Source organism: Perognathus longimembris, chromosome 10 (assembly GCF_023159225.1).
Source record: "Perognathus longimembris pacificus isolate PPM17 chromosome 10, ASM2315922v1, whole genome shotgun sequence".
NCBI classification, from domain to species: domain Eukaryota; kingdom Metazoa; phylum Chordata; class Mammalia; order Rodentia; family Heteromyidae; genus Perognathus; species Perognathus longimembris.
This window is the reverse complement of record NC_063170.1, coordinates 63712827-63736677: the sequence shown is the minus strand read 5'-3', so window position 1 is coordinate 63736677 and position 23851 is coordinate 63712827. Positions and strand designations below refer to the sequence as shown.

The following is a 23851-nucleotide window of genomic DNA, read 5'->3' as shown; positions in this document are numbered from 1 at the left end:
AAGAATCTTCCTCCCAGGAATGATATGAAGGTAAGTTAACATGTAGATAAATTATCTGTAAAATATATGGCTCAATAGCTTTAATTTTTCCCCATGAAAAACAGCTATTGGTATGTCCAACCTTCTTTAGATAATTACCTGACAACACCATTATCTTTACTTAACTGAAGAAAGAAACAATCTGGAAGATAACCAGTGTCAATTTGACTAGTAGATTAGAATTAAATAAATACACTCAATGCATTCACTGTAATTGGGTTAATAAATTAATTTGTATGTAAATTGATATTTGCAGGAATTAGCTGTAATATAATATGTTTCTCACATCCAAGGAAGTTCATTTGTCAAGATCATTATAAAGTCTATTTTTAACATTTAATATAATCTATAGTCAAACTCCAGAATCCTTAAAAATAGTGCAAGTTAATTTAATGTGAGTGGGGTGGTATGGGTTCATTTATAGCTTTTAATTATCCCTTTGTGTATCGGCACACATCATAGAGCCATGTTTTGTTCCCAAAGATCAGGTTTGGAGAATGATGTCATCTTATAAACTCCTACCAGGGAAAACCCATGACAGCTTCATTTGTTTTACCCAGTGTTAGGCCAATGCTACCCACATGCGACAGGTGATGATAAATCACACTTGTGGTAATTACAGTGACTCTGCTACTAAATGATGAGAGTAACAGGAGACCAGCTCTGAGAAAGTGGTATACCTGTCTGCCCTGGAAACCATGTCAACCAACTGTTGTAGTTTAAATGAGCAGGACTGTTGGAGCTCACTCTATGAGACATGGACAACAGGAAACTAGAATGGGGTCTTTCTTATGAGCACCCAGTAGGCTGTGCTTATCCCTGGTTCATGAGCCCTGGTTCTTCTCATCATGCAGTCATGACTCTGTGACATCCCATAAGGACCAAAAGGCTCTATGTGCTAGGAATCGTTGGTCTAGTATTCCTACTGGCAGCCCGCTGGTGATTATGCATTCTGGTTATTCTATTCTAGTTATTCTTTAGTGTACTGTGCTACACAACTGGAGAGAAGAATCTGTGACTCAGATCTGTACTGTAGACCCACGGAAGGATGGACCCTGGGTATAGATGATTATGGGACATTTGGCATCTCTGCTGTTTTAAATCTTGCCCTATGTTAGTTTTGGAATAAAACCTATTCTCTACTTTATGATATGTTATAGTGTGGAGTTTTTTCTGAGATGTATGGACACATGTAGACCCAGCATTGATATAACTTCCTTTATTTCCTTCTTTCCTTCCTTCCTCCTTTTTCCTTTCTCTTTCCTATTTTTTTTTAGCCAATACTGGGGTTTGAACTCAGGGGCTTGACCTCTGCTTGGATTTCTCCCTCACAGCTGACTATCCCTTGAGGCATGACTCCAATTCTTGCCTTTTGCTGCTTAAGTGGAGCAAGGAGTCACACAGATTTGTCTGCTTGGGCTGGCTTTGAACTACAATCCTCAGACCTCAGTCTCCTGAGTAGCTAGGATTATAGGCATCAGCCACTGGCATCTGGCTCAAACCATTTTACCTTGGAATTTATTGACATATAGTGTAACAGAAAGAGTGAGTTGGAAATAGTAAATAGTGTAATGCTGACTGATGTTTTGAAGGAACTCATGAAAACATGCCAATAAAAGGTTAAGATATTCAGAGCACAGTGTCACTATCAGGGAATGCATTTATATCCCCAGTGCCTAACTCAGATCACATTTGGCTTTTGTATTTTACCTGGCTAAAGGCTGGTGCCAGGCACAATGGGAAATGGAACTGTGACTAATATGATAAGCATCACTTCCATTAACAAAAGGCCATGGCTTTTCCAAGTATGGTCCAAGGTTGAGAAATATGCAAAATGTATCATATATGTTTCTTTGAAAATAAATAAGAGTACTTGGTCACTGTCAGTGGCTCCAGGATGGGATCCTAGTTATTCAGGAGCTTAAGAGCTGGCAGATCATGGGTGGTGTAAAGCTAGATCAGACAGAAAAGTCTGCAGGATTCCATCTCCAGTCACTCAGCAAAATGTTTAATATATATATATGTATGTATATATATATATATATACACACACACACACACACACACACAATGCACTCAAAAGTTCACATACACTTGTGACTGTTGTGACTGGATATAAAAGAAATCTACAATCCATGCTATGACATCCTGGACAACTAGATTTTACCGTGAACGACTTCTCTGTCAGAGTATCTACACACAACAAAGAATTTGTTTTCTGAGAACTAATGTTAAGGGATCTTCATTAGTAATATTTCTAACTGTCATAAGAAAAGAGATTGTTAGGAATCTTGTCCAACATTATTCCAGAAAGTACCACCTCTCCAATAACATGACAAATTAACAGCGGGAAACTAGGTAAACTGAGTGATTTTCAAAATAAGTCTTCTGCCTATAAATTTTATCTTTTTATTTTCTCAGTCATGAGGCTTGAACTCAGGGCCTGGGTACTGTCCCTGAGCTCTCTTACTCAAGTGCTCTACCACTTTGAGCCACAGCACCACTTTCAGTTTTCTGGTGGTTAATTGGAGATAGCAGTCTCACTGGACTTTTCTTCTTGGGTTGGCTTCAAACTATGATCCTCAGATCTCAGCCTACTGAGTAGTTAGGATTACAGGTGTGAGCCACAGCACCCAGTAAATTTAACTTTCAAATAAATATATGTCATGGCATTAGGGATTGCCCAATGTGAATGCTATTCCCAAAGTAGTCAAGGTCTTCAATTCACTATATGTTTGAAATATGCAAATATTTTTGAAATATGACCATTTGCAAATGCTTATTGTTATAAAATGAATTCAACTCTTGCAAAGGTGCAATATTTTATTGAAGTATATGACTTAATTTAAATATAGGAATAGCAGTGAAATCAGGTTTCTGTTTCTCTTTGAAGGAGTGATGATAAGAATGCCATTTTTCTATTTCTCCTCTTCATTCTAGGATTCATTTTTCATCAGACCCATATGGGAAAAACCAGCTTTCTTTATCCAATACAGAAATAGAAGAAATAAGCTCATCAACCTAGATGTTCTACTCATTAAAATATTTCAACAAATCCAGGTGTGTGTTAGGGAACACTCATTCTTATGGACTTGCAAAGTAGATTTCATTCTTTCAGTAGAAAGAATGAAATGCCTGATCAACACATAAACATCCAACAAGAATGTGTCATTAGTTGAACTTAAAAAAAATCAATTACTAGTTTAATCATTTCATGGATTTGAACCCATGTTTTGACGGTAACTCCATCACCCAGAAATAGTAAAATCATGGCACCTTTGGCCTGACCTTTCCTTTGCTTGTCAGTTATTCAGAGATGATCTCAAAGCATCAAAAGGCCTAATTCAGGTCACAGATTATGGAGATGAATGGAGGTACACTTATTAAGTGTTATATGTTGGATATAAAATAAATAAAGAAGAATTATGGCAGCTGAATTCTTGAAAGCACGTGGCACTACACTGCTGCATTATTTACTGATTATCATCATTGCCCTTTCTGTCAGTCAGTAATAAACCTCTAGAATATAACAGTGAAATTAACAGTTGGGATATTTATACTGGGTTTTAGATATAAAATAGATGCTATCACACTTTGAAGAAATGTATAGACCAAACATCTGTTATCTCCTTTATATGCTTCTGTTAAAATTATTCAGGTAAATATAGAATACAAGTTCCAAAAATCCTGAATGGATAATACCTACAGTACAAGTGAAATAGCATAGAAAAAAAGAGAATATTTGATTACTTATACCCCAACTTACATTCAGAATTCACACATGCACAGGTTTTCTCGTCACTACCCAGATACTGGATTTCAATCCCTCAATACATTAGAATAAATACAAAAATAAACTTGGAGAAACTTGTATACCAAATATGTTTTATAAAATCAGTATCAATATTTATGTTTTTCTTTTGTTTTTCACAGCACTAGTATTTAAACTCATGGCCTTTCAGTTACTCTAACACCAAGGCACATGTTCAGCTCCTATGTGCTTTATTATTAATGTTTCACTTTAGCAAAGATGTATTTTAGTATATGAAGAAAAAGGTAGAATAAAAAGAGGGAGAAAGAAGAAATATTTCCTGCTTTCCACATAGGAAGTAGGACTAAAGGATTCTTCTCTGCTTATTTTTGACAGTTGGCCCACTTTTTACATGGACTAGCCTAGACCACAATCTTCTTATTCATATTTCCTGCTGTGGTTACCTCTGTGCTCTCTCTCAATGGCTACCACCATTGAGACAGTGTCTTAAGATCTTTTTGCCCAGGCTAGCCTCAGACCTTGTTCTTCTACATTTCTCCCTCCCATGGAGCTATAACTAAAGAAATGAGCCACCAATGGCTGGCCTTTTTGACAATTTTCTAAATCTATGAAAAGGTTGAAGTGGTTTTTTTCTTATTTATTGTCAAAGTGATGTACAGAGAGGTTACAGTTTCATACGTTAGGCATTGGGTACATTTGTTGTACTGTTTGTTACCTCCTTCCTCATTTCCCCCTCCCCCCTTCCCCTTTCCTTCTCCTCCCATGAGTTGTTCAGTTGGTTTACACCAAACAGTTTTGCAAGTATTGCTTTTGTAGTCATTTGTCTTTTTATCCCGTGTCTCTCAATTTTGGTATTCCCTTTCACTTTCCTAGTTCTAATACCAGTATATACAGTTTTGAAGTTTCATAACTTACGCACCCAAGCACAGACCACACTAAAGAATAGTTATGTCAATTCCCTCTTTAGTCTTAGCAAAGTTAAAAATTCATATTTTGAATGACATTTTCCAACTTTTCTTCTTTACTGGCAGTACTATGGTATGAACTAGAGTTTTCATGCTTGTTAGGCAAATATTTTGCTATTTGAATGATTACCTCATTCTCAGTCCTTTTGCTTTTCAGCCATGGGCTTGTGATTTCATTCAAGATAACCTTGGCCTACAGTCTTCCTACCTATGTATCATGTATCTGGTTTTGCCTGGGTGTAACATTGTGCCTGGCTTCTTTGCCGAGATAGTTTATCACTATCATTTTACCCATGCTGGCCTTAAAACATAATTCTCCCAATATCTACCTTCCAAGTTGCTGATCACAGGCATGATCCACTATGCCTGGACTATCACCTTTAAAAAATTAGAAATTAAATTATATTGGGCTATAGGCATGGATAAGAGGTAGAGTGTCTACCTAAGTGCATGGGAATCCCTGAGTTCAAACCCAAGTACAAAGAAAGAAATGATATAAATCCTGCAAAGATAGGCAAAACAGTGGTTTCCAAGACATTCACAAATTTGCTTGTCTAGCTGGGTCATATTCATCATTCAGTTGCAAAGCCAGATTTGTGAGAAGTCAAGACAGAGTGAATAACCTTCAGTGACTGATTACCATCTCTACAAAATAAAGATCACATGCCTGGTCCTGGTATCCAACATGCATTCTTCATCTCCTCCTTTACTTGATAGCTAAACTGGGATCATGTTACTCTGTGGAGAGCTTTTTATTTTGTCTAAGAAATGTACATCTTCTTGCTCAGACTCAGAGGCTCTTTTATTTTCACACATGGAATTACACATTCTTCAAAGGTCAGCTTCCAAAGCTCCTCCCCCTTCAATCTCCCTGGTATTGCTATCTAAGAATACTTGACCTGTGCCTTCTTAAGGGCTCTTGTCAGCTGATTTCACTGCTAATTGTTCATTTATTCTCTGTTGTTAGATATCTGCAAGGTGCCAGACAACGTGACCACAGAGAGGTAGCAATGAACTCATGGCAGACAGAGTTCACACCTCTTCTCTTTCCTGGGAGCTCACAGTGTAGATGGCAAGACACACACATGAATAATGACACACTAAGGACAATGAGCATCCATAAATTAGAAGCAGCATTGCAATAGTAATATTTTAAATTTAACTTTAAATTTTAGAGAATAGTCTTTCCAAATTTATTTTTTAAATTGCAGATCTTAGCATATATTCATGAACACCACTATATAGATTCATTAAAGTGTGGTTACTACAGACTAGGATGGTTGAGGAAGTTACCCTTTTTAAGGCCATGAGAAATCACTTGGGGGTGATACAATCATAATCTTGGTTATGGTAATGATTGTACAGTGCTCAGAAATGTCAAAATTTATGAGTATCTCAAAAAGTATAAACTTTAATTTGTGCATTTTCCATCCCAATTATTCCTAAATCTTTTTTTTTAAATAAACACAATGTTTCAGAGTTACCTTAGTTTCATCAGGAGAACTTTCTCTGGGGAGTAGGCAGTTAAATAGAAATCCAAAGGGTAAATAAAGCCAGTGATAGAAAGGTAACATGAGGGAGGGTCATAGAAAAGATCACTTGAGATTGGGTGAACAGTATGCAAAAAGGCCCTGAGCCAGGAAAAGATTGGCATATTTTAATAAAGCAAAGATTAGATTTCCAGTGAGCTAGGAACAAGATTGCATGAACTGAGACTAGAGATCACAGACATTAACCAAGGAGAACATCACAGGCCATGAAAATGCCTTTGTATTTCATATAATGTAATAGTATAGTAAGCCACTTTAAGTCAAGAATAAAGTGGTTGGAATTATGTGATCAAATGATCACCTGGGTAGAAAGGACTGGATTAGAAATGGAGGAGAGGGGAAACACCGTGAGGATGAGCATTCTAAGGTAAAATTGATGATAACTTGTTGCCATATAGAAGCAAAGAAGTAGATGATTTTAATTTTACATTATGTACCATCTGACATTTTTCCTTGTAAAGGTAGATCTTAATTCTGTACCACAAAGTGTGCATAAAACCTCAGGACACATTTATAACAAACAACAATGTGGAAATGGCATATCAGGAGACCAGTCACCATGGGTTTATCTCTGGATCCTTTGCTCTCATAAAAGCAAGGGGCCATGTCATGAGGAAGCTCAAGCAACCATGTGGAGGCTCCGTGGGGCCAGGTGCAGAGGCCTCCCTCCAACTGCCAACAACCATCTACCAGAAACATGTATGACTGAGTCAGTGTGGAAATGGATGCTCAGGCTCAGCCAAGCCTTTTGTCACTGCAACCTAAAGTGACACCTGCCACTTCTCTAGGAGACCCTGAGTCACAACCATAGACAGGCTGCTTCCTAATTCCTGACTTAAAAACTGTACAGAAGATACACAAAACTCTTTCCTGTTTTATGGAGTGGTGTAACAGGGTTGACAATAATCCTCACATCCTCAGATGGTCTCTACGAATCATTACATCATTACAGATATTACATATCTGAAAACTGAACTTATTATGATAATAGGAATGGGAGAGCTAGAGCTGCAATGTCAAGACAGTGCTGCAGCAGCTCAGTGAATGGAAAGATACTCTAAAGAATGTGAAAAACAAGGCCCTGAAACCCAGCACCTCACGCATCATGTGTCTCACGCATCATGAGTTTAAGAGCCATTTGAGTTCTGTAAGACTTTAAGAATGGTTTCTGTGTTAAATTCTCAGTACAACCTCTAGGAATACTCAATACTCTGTCAAAATACTGCAAGCTCAAAGGACTTCCACTCATAACAGTGTTATATGTAAGGACACTCTTGTTCCAGGACTCCAGTTCAGGGTTTATGCCTTTCTATTTCAGCCACTCATGTTTTCCAAGAGGATAACTCATAAGTTATAGCATGGGCTACAGAAATCTTTTGAATCCCATTAAGTTGAATAGACAAGTCAATAGTATTTTATATGTCTTGGCTCCAAACTGATTTGTATTAAACTTTACATAGGACAGGGATTTAAAAAGTAATTTACACAGTGCAGCTAGACACAACTGATCACAACTAAAAATCTGATTCAGCCGAGCTATTATTGCCAAAGTGCACGTGACCTGCCATGTCAAGGCATGCCATTACAACATCCGATTTTTATTTATTTATTTTAAAGCTATAAGATGTTTCCCTTCTACATTAGCTCTTACCAAAAAGAAGAAATGCAGCACTGAGAGAAGCAAGACACTAAATAATAGTGACTTCCTTAATGGGGCTGGGAATGTGGCTCAGTGGTAGAATGCTTGCCTAGCATGCGTGAAGCCCTGGGTTTGATTCCTCAGCACCACATAAACAGAAAAAGCCGGAAGTACCCCTGTGGCTCAAGGGGTAGAGTGCTAGCCTTGAGTAAAAAGAAACCAGGACTCTGCTCAGGCCCTGAGCTCAAGCCCCAGGACTGGCAGAGGAGGAGGAGGAGGGGAAGGGGGAGGGGGAGAGGGAGGGGGAGGGCAGGGGAGGAGGAGGGGAGGGGAGGGGGAGGAGGGGGAGGGGGAGGAGGGGGAGGAGGGGCGGAGGAGGAGGAGGAGAAGATACTCTTTCTTTAATTCTCTTTGATGTCTTCTGATTAAATTAAATGGAAACTCACACCCTAGTTTTAGAACTTCTCTAACATTTCAGTCTTAATTTTGTGGAGAAATACAAGAGCTCAGGAAAGTAGTGTTCTTAGAAAGAGATCAGCTACTCTCTTTTTTAGTCTTTTTTGTTGTTGTTGGTTGAGGGGCTTGAACTATACTACAATTATTACATAATATTTAGTTTTATGACTTTCAAGAATTTATAACATTAGATAATACTGTAACAAAGTTCCTTTAGGTAAAAAAATAATGGAGTTAATAAAAAATGAAAAGAAATAATACAACATGAAATTCAGATACCGGGGCAATCATAGATGATGACCTTATTTTGGAAAACAGTGACTTAGAACATTAATTAAGCACAATTCTATCACTTTACATATATAGAACCTCCATTGCTAAGTGGCAGACTGATTTGCTTTAAGTCTTGAATCTGGGAAACATGGTTCTAGCCTCTATAATTGCATCAAAGAAAACAGTAGGGATTTTAATTGAGTAACAATTAAAACATTAGTTAATCCAATAAAATACTATTCAGATATGGAAAGACAATAACATCAAAGAAAAATGATAAAAATCTAAATTAAATAGTATTTTTTAGCCAGTACATTTATTCAGCAATAGAAAGAGAATGAAACGCCCATACATTTTTGTGATGTAGATACACCATGAAAACAATCTTGCTAGAAGAAACAACTCACAGAAGATAATATCATATGAGATAATACAATATATGATTTTATACATGTGATAATGCCTTGATTAGGAAATCTTACGGACACATAAAGTATACTACTGGTTGCTTAAGGATGAATGGTTAGGGAATATCGAGATAGTGTACTAATTTGCAGTATGTTTCTCTGAAAATAGAACTCTACCACTGAATTTTAGCAATGAAAGCACAGCTTTATGGATATACAAAAAATCATGTAATAGCATCTATTAAATCTAATAATACTATCTATTAATAGTATCTAAAAATGTACTGAGCATTTCTGGGCAAGATTAAGTACCCCATTCTCGACTGTCCTGTCCCATCTAACCTTACAGTAACCTTTGTTATGTGAGGTTACCCTGTTTTTCATAGATTGTGGTTGAAAGCCAGCTTAGGCAGGACAGTCTGTGAGATTCTTATCTCCAAGTAGGCACCAAAAAAGCTGGAAGTAGAGGTGTGGCACAAGTGGTAAAGTACCAGCCTTAAGGGAAAATTCTGAGGGACAGAGTCCAGGCCTTCAGTTCAAGCTCTGGGACTAGCACAAAGAAAAAGTTAAAAGGCCCAGAAACAACCTATGTATCCCAGACTTGCCTCATGCTTAAGACTTGAATGTTGTGATTTAGAGGACTGTGCCTATCCAGGATGAGAATTCTTACAAGTAAGATCCTCTGTAAGGGGTTTCTGATGGTCAGTGATTGACAACCACAATAGATATCTTGAAAGTCAACAAAAGCAAGAATTGGCCTTGTCTGAATTTACACACAAGAATCCCCAGACAGTGAGCATTTGTGACAAAATGGAACCTAGGCTTGACAGTTCATAAGTCAGTTGTTTTCTTTTTCCCTTGGTATGTATGTTCCTCTTTTTATAAAAGTCAGTCTGGCTTTTGATGGAGCCAGTTGATGGAGAGTTTAAGGGGTGATGTCTGTTTGTTTGCTTAATGCCAGTACTGGGGCTTGAACTCAGGGCCTTGAGCTCTGGCTTGGCTTTTGCACTCAAGGCTGGTACTCTGCCACTTGATCCATATAGCTCTACTTCAAAGTTTATACTGGTTAATTGCCTGTGAGGTTCTCACAGACTGTTCTGCTTGCTGCTTTGGAACCATGATTTTCAGATCTCTGCCTCATAAGTAGTTATAATTGCAGGCTTGAGCTGCCAGCACATAATGCAATCTTTCAGAGAAGATTTGCTCATTGCCTGCAATCACCAATAGCTCTGTAGTTTTATGATGAAATATATGCCCAGAAGATGTTATTTCTTAATCTTAAAGAAAAACACAAATATTTTGTAGAGCCATTTTGCTAATTGAAAAATTAAAAAATAGCCTCTGAGCATACACAGAGTACAATTACGCATTATTTTAATAAGCAATATTCATATTACTACATAAACCCCATGCTTTGAGAGATAAAAGAAGTCTGTTTTCATGTTTTGCAAATCTCCAGTGGATTGCCAGCCAGATTGCTCCCTGTTTTCTCAGTGTAATCAAGAACATTTTCCCTTAAGGAAGATGACATTGTTTTGTTTCGGAAACAATTGACCTCTTCAGATCTGAGCTGAAACTTATTTTTAAAGTTTTCATTTCTGAAGCACTTAGGAAATTGTCACAAAAGGAGACACCGCTAAAGCTTTTGAAATTGTTTCAAAACTAGGCACCGGTGGGTGGCTCTTGAGGACTTTGAAATACTGTGGGTGGCTCTTGAGGACTTTCAAATACTGCTGGTATACACCGATCCATCAGAATCTAGGTTAGTACCATACAATTACAGTTAACCAATTACTACCAACTGCATGGCTCAAACAAAAGAAACATTATCTCATAGTCCTTGAAGGTAGAAGTCTGCAGTCAAGGTGTTCACAAGGCCAGCTCCCTGGAGAAGCTGGTGGGCCCTGCCCACTTCTGGCTGTGGTGGAGATCCTTTGGTAATTCGGTGGCTAGTGGGTCCCGTCCTACAACCAACTCTCTTCCTCCATCTTCACAAGTGCTTTCTGTGTCTCTAGCTCACTGCCCTTGGGGTGCTCAATACAAAATGTCTCCTTTGTAGTTTTTGTATTGAAATAGACAGCACTGATTATATACAATAAATTTGCCTCTTTAGTTTTTTTTCCTCTACTGTGGGCACTAGAAGATTGAGCAAACGTATATCTGGTATTATGGTTCTAGTGGTCAGCTCTAAGGATAAAAAGGGAGCTGATCTCTTCATGTTTGACTGCAACTGCCATATTGTTCCCTCCTTCTCTGGTCTTCATGGAGGTTAAACCCAGGTTGATCACCCTGACCATCACTGGGAAATTCATGGGAGGACAGAAGTCGTGGGAGAAGGCCCTCTCTGTGGACCAAATAGTGTCAATCCCCAGATAAAAATGATAGGCATATTCTTTATTACAGCACACGTCATATGCCTTCAGGAAGAAAAGAATATCTATCTACCTTGCCTCCACAGCAGGGAAAACAAGGAAAGCCAGGGTGATTTTTATTTTGTTCTTGTTTTTGCTTTTTCCCCCCAAGGAACCAGCAACATGCATTGATTAAAATAGAAACAGTTTGAATACACATGTTTGTAGCAGTATTATTCATGATAGGAAGAATGTGAGAATAAGCCAAATGTCCATCTATGGATGAAGGAATAAACACAATATGGTGGATAGGGGATATTACTTAGCTATAAAAATGAATGAAATGTGATAATGTAACAATATGGATGGACCTTAGAAACATTATGCTAAGTAAATGAATCCAGAAGGGAAGGGCCTACAATATATATTTTCCATTTATAAGAGTCCATAGGCCAACATATAATAACTGAATGTAAATTAGTTCTATTCCAGGGCAGAGGCTAAGACAAGTTATGGAAGGATTATTGTTGGATACATGGTTTCCTTTTTGGCTGATGAAAATATTGTAGATGGTTGCACAACCTCATGAGTATCATAAAAAACAACTTAATTGTAATGTTAATTATATAATATGTATGTTATATCTCAATAAAATATCTTCTGAGGATAAAAGCAAATAGACCATGAATATATTACTATTTTGAGAGAAAGTCCTAGCAGGTTATTACAGTTACTGAGGACCAGCTTCTCTCATAGGTGGTAAACAGGGTTACAGAATTAAGGATCTCCACTCCCTCATTTTGTAGATGATTTTCTGGTTTATTGAAAGTTGCAGAGGTAATTAGTTGGAGAATCATAATCCAAGTCTCCCAAACTGTAATCTCCATTTCTTCTCTAGGACACAGAGCTTCAAGGATGTGCATTTTATTTTGTGGCTCATTTCTCTCTATTCCATACCCAAAGAGCAGGTTGTTTAATTAGAGAAAAAGGAGAACTGTCAGAAGTTAGTTCCTCCTGGAACTTGTACTGAGCTCCTCTCTGAGAGCAGGAGAAGGGAGACTTTCGGAGGCGGAAAGCAGATATGCCAGGAAGAGCTTACAGCATTAACTTCATCCACTTTCACTTCCAGACTGGCATACCAGGAAGCAGGGCGTGGCTTGTTTCCCTACCCATCTGGACAAATTCTCTGGTTCCAAAACTTTAAAAATCCCTATGGAAACTCTGGTTACACTTCTTTCCTCTCAGAGTTACAGTGCTGACAGAGATTTTTACTATATATATATGTATATATATATACATGTATATATGTATATATATGTATATGTATACATGCACACACACATACATAGTCAAAGAAGTGTTCCAGAAAGCATGAGGTGAGATGCCTTTAAAAAGTAAATGCGGTGGCTGGACATAATAGTTCATGTATATTCAGCTACGTGGAAGATGGATAGCAGCAGGACTGTAGTTTAAGGCCAGCCCAAGCAAAGTGTCAACCAAACCTTTTCTATCAATAACCTGGGCATGGTGGTGCAGGAGTGTAATACCAGCTGTACAGAGAATTAAATAGAACTTCAGTTTAGACTCGTGCTGGACAAAACCACAAATCCTTATTTGAAATGTGAAGGATAAAAGGACAGAAGACTTGGCTCAAATGGTAGAGTGTCTGCCAAGATAGCATGCTGTCCTCAATTGGATCCCTAATAGAAAGAAACAAAAAGAAAGAAAAGGAGAGAGAGAGCGGGGGCGGGGGAGGAAGGAGAAAGAAAGGGATAAATAGATAAGAGAGAGGAAATAAGGAGGAAACGAAGAAAGAAACAAGGAAAGAGAAAGAAAGGAAGGAAAGAGAAATAAAGAAAAAAGAGAGAGGAAGGAAGTCAGGAAAGAAGGATTAAGAAAGAAATGAAGGAACAAAGGAATATAGGAAAGAGAAAGAAAGGAAGGAAGAAAGCAAGCAAGCAAGGAAGAAGGGAAGGAAGGAAAGAGAGAGAAAAGGAAGGAAGGAAGGAAGGAATGAAGGAAGGAAGGAAGGAAGGAAGGAAAGAAGGAAGGAAGGAAGGAAGGAAGGAAGGAAGGAAGGAAGGAAGGAAGGAAGGAAGGAATTCCCATACTATTTGAACTACTTAATGGAAAATGGAGAAAAATAGTGAACTTGCTGGTTTAGGCCCAATTGCTTCTACATATGTGACTACTAAAAACTAGTGAAGGAATTGCAGTCCTAGAAATGGATCCTTCTTGTTGGAATGGAAACAAATGTCAGACAACTCAGGTTAAACTTGACACACAAGGAAGAAATCCAATGATGGAAGGGCCTCTTCTAGGTCCCTTGTCCTGGATCTCATGATCCTCACATTACCAACTTCCCCTACTGCAACTCTGTACAGATTCTTGCTTTTTGGGTTTTGCATCATTATTGTCTGCATATAAAGTAAGCCTCTCTGTTCCTTTCTCAGTGCCGCCACTGTCTGCCTCCTCCCTAGTTAGTGATTTACTACCTTGCAACAGAGAAGCCAGATTAAACTGTACTTTTTATATCCCTAAATTGTTTTATTTCTTCTGTGTAACTACAGTATGTGATTTCTAACTTCTCTCCAAGGAGGCATCCCTCCCCTAAATTCTAACATTTCATTTCCCTTTTCTTGTTTTTTTCTCCACCCCCTGCGGTAATATTCATTACCTCTCCTTCTGACCTAACTCCCTTATGTTCTTTCTCCCTCCTTCCTTCCCTCCTTTGCTTTCTCAGTCTAATTATAACTTAGCTTCGAATACAGATTTCAAGCTAATGAAATTGTCTTTAAACACACCTCAAAACTCCAACTGTTTACCTCCCTCTGAGTTGAAATGAATAAAGTTTTAATATATTTGTTTAAAACTCACTAGACTAATATATTAATATGAAGGTGTGTACTTGATATGCATTCTTTTCTGGCCTTCTTTAAAGGAGAGGGTGAAGTTCTCTAACAACATCTATCATGCCGATAAGAATGTGTGTGTGTGTGTGTGTGTGTCTCTGTCTGTCTGTCTGTGTGTATGTGTATGTCCCTTTATCAATGGGAATTGTGATTAAGTCAAAGAATGAAGCAAAACCAAAATAAATCCCCCATCTTCTTAAAAACGAAATAATAAAAATGTAACAATATTTTTCAGGGTCAACCTTTTTTAGTTTTTCAGAACCCAGTGTGATAGGCTTTGCAGAATTTTGCTGAGAAGTTATGAAATACTGATAAGACCAGTGAATGCGATTTTCACACAAATAATATTCTATAAAACAGAAATTGCCAAGTGAAAAAGAATTTCCCTATTTTCCTTTTTACTCTGCTGCAGAATTCTTAGACCCCCTTCTTCCAGACTATTCTTCTCCCTGGGGCTGTGATATTTACACATAAACTTGAATTTTAATGCAATATTTATCTGAGTAGATACAGCCAAATTTGATGTTGATGCTCTAGATTTCTAGTATTTCCCTCAGGATTCCAGCTCCTTGATCTATTTAGTGATGTTTAAGATAGGGAAAAGAATTTATCAACTGCATTTTGTCACTGCTTTATGGATTTGTAATTTAAATGATCTCAAATTCAGTAAATCTGTTTAAGTCAATGAATAAATGTTTTGTTTATTGATGGAGGAGACTGTCTGGGAAGAATAAGGAGACCCATGGAAAACCAGAGAGCACTAGGAGGGAAAATATGATCCAACTATGTTGTTTACATGTATTATATCATAATGAAACCCACTAATTTCTAGGATCAATATATGGTAATAATAATTATACCAAAGGCAATGATGCAATCATCTCATTATCATTACTACCACCACCAACATGAGAGAAGCCTTGTGTAATTTAGAACCCAATTACATTTTGTTTGGTCAGTCATGGGGCTTGAACTCTGAGTCTGGGCACTGTAACTGAGCTCTTCAGCTCAAGCCTGGTGTTCTATCACTTGAGCTGCAGAGCCTCTCCCGATTTTCTGGTGATTAATTGAGAGAAGTATCTCACAGACTTTCCTGCCCCGGCTGGTTTTGAACCACAATCCTCAGATTTCAGCCTTCTGAATAGCTAGGATTACATGTGTGAGCCACCAGCCCCTGGCTAGAACTCAATTATATTCTTAGAAAAGAGCATTAGAATATTCTCCAATATAAGTTAAAGAATACGATGGATCACAGTTCGCACTGGAATTTGCTAAGTATCAGACACTGTACCAAGGATGAACGAGCATAATCATATGCTTACAGATGTGCAAAGAAGTAAACAAAAATATTTTGTCCATTTTGCAGCTGGCAAGCAACGCTGAGCAAAACAAAACAAAACCGGATAACTCCTGATATAGGGAATTACAGAGCTAAGAAGGGCAAACTTTTCTGACTGCAAGACTCACACTCGTATTATTATTATTAATAACAATATTATTATTTTGGTGTTGGGACTAGAGTATGAACCCTGGGACAATCATTGATCTCATACTGTAATGACAGTATCAATAAGTAGATATTAAGAGCATGCAACATTTAGATTCTTGTTGCTGTTTTCTCCTTTTCCTAATTTGTTTCATTAATGAGAATTTCAAATTTTTATTCTATATTAGATAATATTAGATTACATCACTAATCCTCTTTGTTAGTTATAATTAAAAGACATATTTTGACTGACCATACTCAATCAAGTCATTAATGATTTTGCTTTAGCAGAGGTTTTAAATGAAAATTTTCAATAACTTTTGTATTACATGTTTGTTACCATACGTCCCTGCCTATAGGGACATAAAATCATTTCCAGTGATCTCTATTTACCTCAATATATTTAATCCTGATTAATATGTCTTCATTCTGAAAATAATCAAAACTGTAAATTAATATTGAGACGTTTTCTATTTGCTATTAATATTGTCTGGAAATACTTGCTTTGAACTTTTCCTGAATTTTATTACTGGAGTTATTTTTTAAATATATTTACTCTTGTTTTAGCTAAATCTTTCTAGAACTTTGTCTTCATTTCATGGCCACCGTTATGAGAAAATGCAGAGCAAATAGGAAATACTTGCACAAACTTCAGTTAAAATGACTATAAATGTACTGACAAACCTGTTTCTTAGAAAGTAAAACAATCAAACAAGAGGTCAGTATAAGTCTATGCTTTGTAGTAACTAAATGAAAACTGGCATTTACTTAACTCCTTCTGATCTTAATTAAATATGTTACTTTTTGCAAGAACAAAGGCAGCACCAGGTTTAATATCTGTCTAGGATTATGAATTACTTGAATGTTGCTTGTTTTCTGTGCTGGGAAAATATAAAAGTCTGGGAAATTGAAATATTATACCTGGCTGGGCTGTAAAATCAAGCCTCAAAACTAAGCCCTCTTAGCCTGGTGGGATACACAGGCACGATGAAGAAAGGAAAATGTTGAAGAATGTTTGCTTATTGGACTGCTTGGTGCAAACAGAAGTTGTGCTCATTTGATTCGATCATTAACACCAACGACATTCTGAGAATTCCTACTTAGTATTCAGGCCCTCTGAAGCCAGAGTAGGCAAAATTATAGACCATCTATTTTAAGCTTGGCGATATAAGCTATCTTCATTTTGGTGGTAATACTGGGGTTTGAACTCATGCCCTTTGCTAGGCAAACACATGCCAGCCTTGTATTCATTGCTGTTGTTGGTTTGTTTGCTGGTTGTTTTGTAAGGAGGGGGTCTCCCTTTCTCCCTGAATAAGCACCAGGACTGTGGTCCACTTATTTTAGTCTTCCCTTCATAACTGGGATGACAGGCAACACATGGTGCTTGTCTAGCCTCCCTCTGTTGACATGACATCTCGTGCACACTTTTGCCTGGGCTAGGATGGAACTGTAATCCTCCCAATTTCAGCCTACCACATAGATTAGGTGACAGGCAATGAAGTATTTCTGATCCTAAAGCATTTTTTTCCCCCTAAAAGCCCATTAAGCACTTTTTCCATGTGCTTTGTTTGCAGGTCTGGTGTGGCCTCTGTCCCTTAGCTTTTCACTCAAGGCTAGGGCTCTACCATTTGAGTGATAGCTCAAGTGGTGATTAATTGCAGATAAGAATCACATAGGCTTTGGTTTGGAATGTGGCTTAGTGGGAGAGTGCTTGCCCAGCATGCATGAAGCCCTGGGTTTGATTCCTCAGTGCCGCATAAACAGAAAAAGCTGGATGTGGCACTGTGGTTCAAGTGATAGAGTGCTAGCCTCGAGCAAAAGAAGCTCAGGTGTCCAGGCCCTGAGTTCAAGCCCCACTATTGACAAAATGACACAGAGAGAAAGAATCTCATACAGTTTTCTACCCATGCTGGCTTCAAACTGTAACCCTCAGATCTCAGCTTACAGAGTAGCTAGGATTATAGGCGTGAGCCCCCCGCCCCCTTTTTTAAATCTTTTTTACTACCATCCACTGATGCTACATTCCTATGATTGGCTCACCCAGCATTCCTCCTGATGACTCTCTGAATATTTACCCATCTCAGAATATATCTGCTCTGGATTATACAGGACTTTTCCTCCCCTCAGATACTGCCCTTCCCACATAGCTGTTGGCAGAGATTCTTTTCGGTGTGTTTGTGTGAGCAAATCACCAAAATGCTTATGTGTAGAGAAATGACCGCTTCTCACAAAGCAATAATTGATGAAGTTGCCATACACTGCCCCCACCGAGGTGGGAATAAATGTGGCCTTCTTGAAATCAAGATCAACTGAGAATGCACTGAGCAGATCTCTTTCACACTCCACAGCAGTGGGTTTTTAAAAAAATATCTTCACGCCTCTTGCTGCGCACAAACATATGGACCAGCCATTTTCTCCTTTCTTTCAGATTCTGCCAGTGTGAACAGAATTAGGAACACATGGCAAGACATATGACCCATGTGAAATTTTGTATTAGTTGAATAAAATTCCAGACATAGCTCTAACCCTATCAGCATACATATCTGCCTCTCAAACCATGTGGTTGGATGGAGTTGTAAATTTCTAGAGTAGAAAGGGTTGTTCGAGACCATCTGTTCCGCCCCAACATGGTACAGAGATAGAAACTGAATCACAGAGGCAAAGAAACTTGCTCAACATCTGCCTAATAATAAAACTAGTATAGTAAACAGTAAAAAGAATAAAGCTACCTGATTGTAGGTTCAACATATTTATGGCTGTTCCTATATGGTGACACATGCAGATAATTACCTAAGTACACACATACTTACATTCACAGCTTTTAGCATGCATAGCTAAGTTTTTTAGTAATCCCTCTCAAGGATGTATTTATTTTCTGGTTTCCCTCTAGTTAATGACATGACCAATACTAGGTTTCTCTCTGCTATTAACTGGTGTATGCATGCATCGCTGTGTATATTCTTCCCAAAGCAGAACCTAAGAGAAAGATTTTGGAGTCGTCGATCTGGAATGCAATCCCAGGTTGTAGGAATAAAGAAGAAAAATCAGCAGAAACCATGGTGAGGATTTGAGATTCAGTCCTCCTAGAGATCTCTAAGAAATGCAAAAACAAAAAAAAAAATCTACCTAAAAATTTAGTTCACAAATAACAGAAGATTGTATCAATTATCCACTCATTCTTATTCACATTGGCTAAGGATTGCTACAAAGAAGTTGGCCAGTGTGTTAGAGCTTCTGGTGCTTGTGATGTCAGAGAACAGTGTGAGCCAGGTAAAAGCAAGAGGGAGAAAATTCTACCACCAGTAGTATAATGATAGACATGAAAGAGGAACTATTGCTGTGAGAATACCTAATATATTTCTAGTCATACTGGTCCATTTAAATAATTTACATATTGTAGCCTAATTTTAAAAAGTGTCCTGAGATGGTAGTCAGCGTCCCTCTGCAACAAATCCTGAGTGGAATCACACTTTCAGAAGTTTCAGTCTGGGCTTCATTGGACTGGTTGCTTTTGACCTTGTGGTCAGGAAATACTGTGAAGTTCACTTCCTTCATTGTAGTGAAGGGGGGAAGGGAGAGGAAGAGAGTAAGGGAGAGAGAGGGAGGGAGGGAAAGTGAGAGAGAGGGGGAAAGAGAAGGCTAAAATAGGAAGGGTTGGAGAGAAATGGAAAGAGGAAGAATAGAGGAGACAGAGGGATAGATATAAGGAAATAGGGAAAGAGAAAGAGAAAGCAGAATAAAGAGGGAGAGAGAGGAAGAGAGGTAGATGAGAGAGAGAAAGGAAAAGTGAGAGAGAGGAAGGAAGGAGAGAGGGGTAGAGAGAAGGAGAGGGAGAGAGAAGGAAAGAGAGATAGGGAGAAAGGAAAGAGAGGAGAGAGAGAAAGAGGGACAGAGGGATGGATAGAGCGGGAGATGGGGTGAGAGAAAGGGAGAGGGAGAGAAGAAGCCAAAAGGAGGGAGAGGAAGGGAAGGAGGAAGAGAGAGAGAGAGAGAGAGAGAGAGAGAGAGAGAGAGAGAGAGAGATACCAGGAAAGCCTATGCCCAGATGATGTCTCATTACTTCCTCCCACATTTGCTTTCTAAGGACCCATTAAGCTATGACTCCACAAGTGACCAGACTTCTCAAACTCTAATCTCCTCCAGGAGCCCCACCTCGGAGCACTGCTGTCCTGTGGATCAAGCAAGCTTTCAACACAGGAGCCTTGGGGAACATTTCTGATCCAGCCCATATAATATAGATTCCCTTATTAGGTGGCTCTTAACACTAGTTAATGTAAAGATAACTACAGATGACATGATGTCCGTAAATCAATGTGAGAGCTATGCCCTGCTTAGCAAGGATGGTCATCATGAAATATTCACTCATTTCATCCCTATTTATTGAACAGAACTGGCATCATTTAAATGCAGGGGATATAAACTGAAGAACAATTGAGTAAAATAGATCACTCTTCAGATATTGGCTTAAGAGCTCTGAAGAAAAATTGAGCAGTGGGGAATGGAGTAGGCTACATTGGAGAAAGGCAATACCATTGATTTAATTTATTTACCGTGTTTAGAAAACAACTCACCAATGAAGTGATTAGGAAAGGTCAGAGCCAAAGCCTAAAGGTCAGAGTGTGCATAGTATCCCCTCTCGAATCATGGAACCACTTCCGTGTGCTATGTAGAGGCCACTGCTTCCACTTGTTACTATTATGTCAATGTTAAAAATATGAGATTATACATAAAAAGTCTCCCAAAACATTGGGAACTGGGAACACAGAATTTATAGTGGACACTGGCGGGGGTACCTTCGTGGGAAGTATTTTCTCCAGTTTTTCACAGTTATGGCCATTGTGTGGTATAATTTTACATCTGTAAGAAGGTTTCACCCATGTAATAGCTTTCTTGCTCTTTTTGACAGTAAGGTATTGTGAGTCCAGGTTGAAATAACTTAAGAAGCAAACTGGTCAAGCATTGATTATTTATGGGTGTGTGTGTGTGTGTGTGTGTGTGTGTGTGTGTGTATGAAGTTTTGGACTTCTGGCACTAGTATTCTTTAAAAAATGCTAGAGAGAATAAAATAGAAAAACATCCCAAGTTATAACAATTATGATTAACAATTCTCTTCAATAATTATTAGACCTTAAAAGATACATCCCTGTGTTTGAATCTCCTTGAGGTAAACAATTGGGAAAGGAATATCTGGGATTTACCAATTATGATAAACAGAATAAGCATTGTCCTTGAGAAACTGACCAAGCAATGCAAGACTAAAGAAGTATAGAAAAGTTATGGATGGCATGTAAAAAGAAGGGAATGAGCAGTTAACAAAATCTGATCAAAATTCATAGTGTTAAGCATTATGGAAATTAATGGAATCAAGACAAATAGCAAGAAAACAAAAGCATTAATTAAGGCTTGGCTTTACCTGCAAGGTATGTGATGAGAGAATATTAATATCATGTAAAACAGTTTCCCCCTAAACAACGAATACAGCAATTCCCTACAAACAGCTTAGTAAATAAAAAGGATATAAGCACATAGTCTTAAATGAGAATTCTAAATTTTATAAAACAAAAGAGAGGAATTTTCTACCCTTTAATTTCTTGAGATCTCTTCAAGCATTAGGAGGTTCAATACACACATTACTCTAGGCAAATACTGAAAAATTGGTTTTCTCTCTAAAATTATATTTATACCCAAACATTATGAGAAATTAAAATTACAATTCCTCAGGTGAATTCTTTACAGGGTCAGGGACAGGAGGAAAGCAGACAAGAAATAAAATCTAGGACATTTTATGGGAAGAGGGAAATAGATTCTGAAGATAATGAGATAAGTAACATTTTTAAAAGAGATGCCAGAATGTTCAAAATCGTGGCAAAGCGAGTGTGTTGTCTAGTCCATCAAGGCTCATAATTTGAAGGTCATGTATTAAAAGTTTTTTTTTTTTTACAAAGAATGGTATATTCCATGGAGATGAGCCAAGAAAGAATGAAAATCAAAATCACCAAAATACACCTGCACCCATGAACTACATCTACTTGGATGAGACAGCTAAAAGTTAGCAGCTACAGTGTAAGAATCGAAAGTCCGAGCTTGAGTTGGAATTTCAGCTTTCCTCCTTACAGGCATTGTGACCTTGAGGTAGATTTTTAATTTCTTGATGCTTTGGTAATAATTTAAATAGAGATTAGAAGAAATATGAATAGCAAATACCACCTTGGGGTCATGGGAAATTGCCATGAATTTAAGTATATCAAGTGCTAATCATATTGCCTGACATGGAGAAGTGACCCATAGATATCCTAGAACTATGATTATTATCTTTGATTTTATAATAATTGCAAATAGTCTGCCATGACAAGCTGTCATAAGTTAAGAACTAAGCTAACAGGGCTCTCTATCAACAGTTGCTGTGTATGTCTGGCATCGTATTTTATTTCCAGATCAAAATACAGAGCTGGCTCATTTCAAGGCACCCAGTAGTATCTGAGGAAATGCACAAATAAAAGGAAAGCAATTCCCATAGCCATATTTGTTTTATGTGGTAAAAATGTAAGTATATTTTGGTGTCTCTCTTGAAGTTGATACTATGACTAATAAATACGTCAACTAGATTCATTTTTAAGAAGACTTGGAAAGAGATATAATATTCCAATGTGAGAACAAACTCCCAGAACAAACTGAACTATCAGGGATCAGCACTTGAATTTCACATGTCCACTGTGAGGCTGAAATCCTCCAGAAAACTGAATGATACATAGCTTGTCTCAACTTTTAAACCCTCTTTTTCCATTAGTTGACAATGAGTATATGGTGAAAAACAAACCAAATAAAAACAAAAATCTTCCTGTCCCTTTTCTGGCTTCTCTAAAATTATAAGTGCATTGGACTGAAAAGAGAGTCAGTATAGAAACTTGGAGTAATAATCACAAAGACACCGAAAGGGCTTCTCAGATAATCTTCCACCCACTAACATGGAAGTTGCCAACACTCCAAAGGAGATGGCCAGTTTTATTAGCCAATAGCTCTGTACAACTGAGCCCTGAGATGAGCAAATAAGTAAATAAAAGAGCAACTTTCAAGCTAAATAATGGCTCAAGCGACTCTAAAAGGACCAGATAGACAGGCAAACCATCAGTGTCCATCTCTGGCTATACTGCCAGGAAAAGAGCTACTGAAAGACCACTGGGGAAGACGCAGTCCACATTGTCAGCAAATGCTACTCAGAGCGAACCACGCGCTGACGATTTTATCACCGCCATCGAAAGCGAAGGCCCACTTTTGAATTAGTGTGAAATACCATGGCATTTTTAAATCAAAAAAAAGTTTTGAAATGACACTCTACCTGCAAGGCACAACATGAAGGATTGCAGGACTAGCAGTTCCCATGGCAACCGCATCTTCAGCTTCTGAGGTCAAAGTGATTGCAAGTCCAATAGCAGGTGAAGGGAATCGCTGCCTCTTTTAAAGTACAACCTTTAATCTGTAGGGGGGAGAAAGAGATGTTACCATAGATTGGGGAATATTTTTCCTGATCGTTAAACAAATTTATCTTCAATGCAATACGAGTAAAAATCAGGTGTAGAAAAGTATGTTTTGTAGGAGAGTAAGAGTCGTATTAAGGTATAAAGCAGACAAGCATCTCTTTTCATTCCTCTGTGGTTTATTTGTACATGTCCTTTGGCTTCATTATGACTTGACTGTGCCTCCCAAACATTCACTTGCCAGAACTTGGGCCATAGGGTGGTGGGGCATGAATTGGTAGAACCTTTAAGAGTTGTTGAGTAGGAGGTCATTAAATCCTGGATGACCCTTCCCTTAGAAGGGACTAGCCTAGGTCTCATGAAAGCTATGAGCCTTTACAGCAGTGAATTGTTATGATCCTATTTGGATCTCTTTAGATGCTGTGTCCTCTTGCTCTCTGTGCATTCCTCTCATGAATTACCAAGAGACCCGGGCCGGACCCCACACCATAATATGTAGCTCTTCAGCCTTCAAAAGGGCAAGCTA

At 38.1% G+C, this 23851-nt stretch overlaps 1 protein-coding gene across 2 annotated transcripts in view; it reads right to left on the bottom strand.

The window, feature by feature from the left end:
• Positions 1-23333, bottom strand: part of LOC125358073 (contactin-4-like) — a 404061-nt gene extending 380728 nt beyond the window's left edge. The window contains exon 1 of one of the 2 annotated variants that reach the window (XM_048354927.1): positions 23187-23333. In XM_048354927.1, the coding sequence (XP_048210884.1) occupies positions 23187-23241 (55 nt within the window). In that variant the 5' untranslated portion in view covers positions 23242-23333. The remainder of the gene's footprint in view (positions 1-23186) is intronic. The other variant, XM_048354926.1, reaches the window with a different exon arrangement.
• Between the last annotated feature and the right edge of the window lie 518 nt (positions 23334-23851).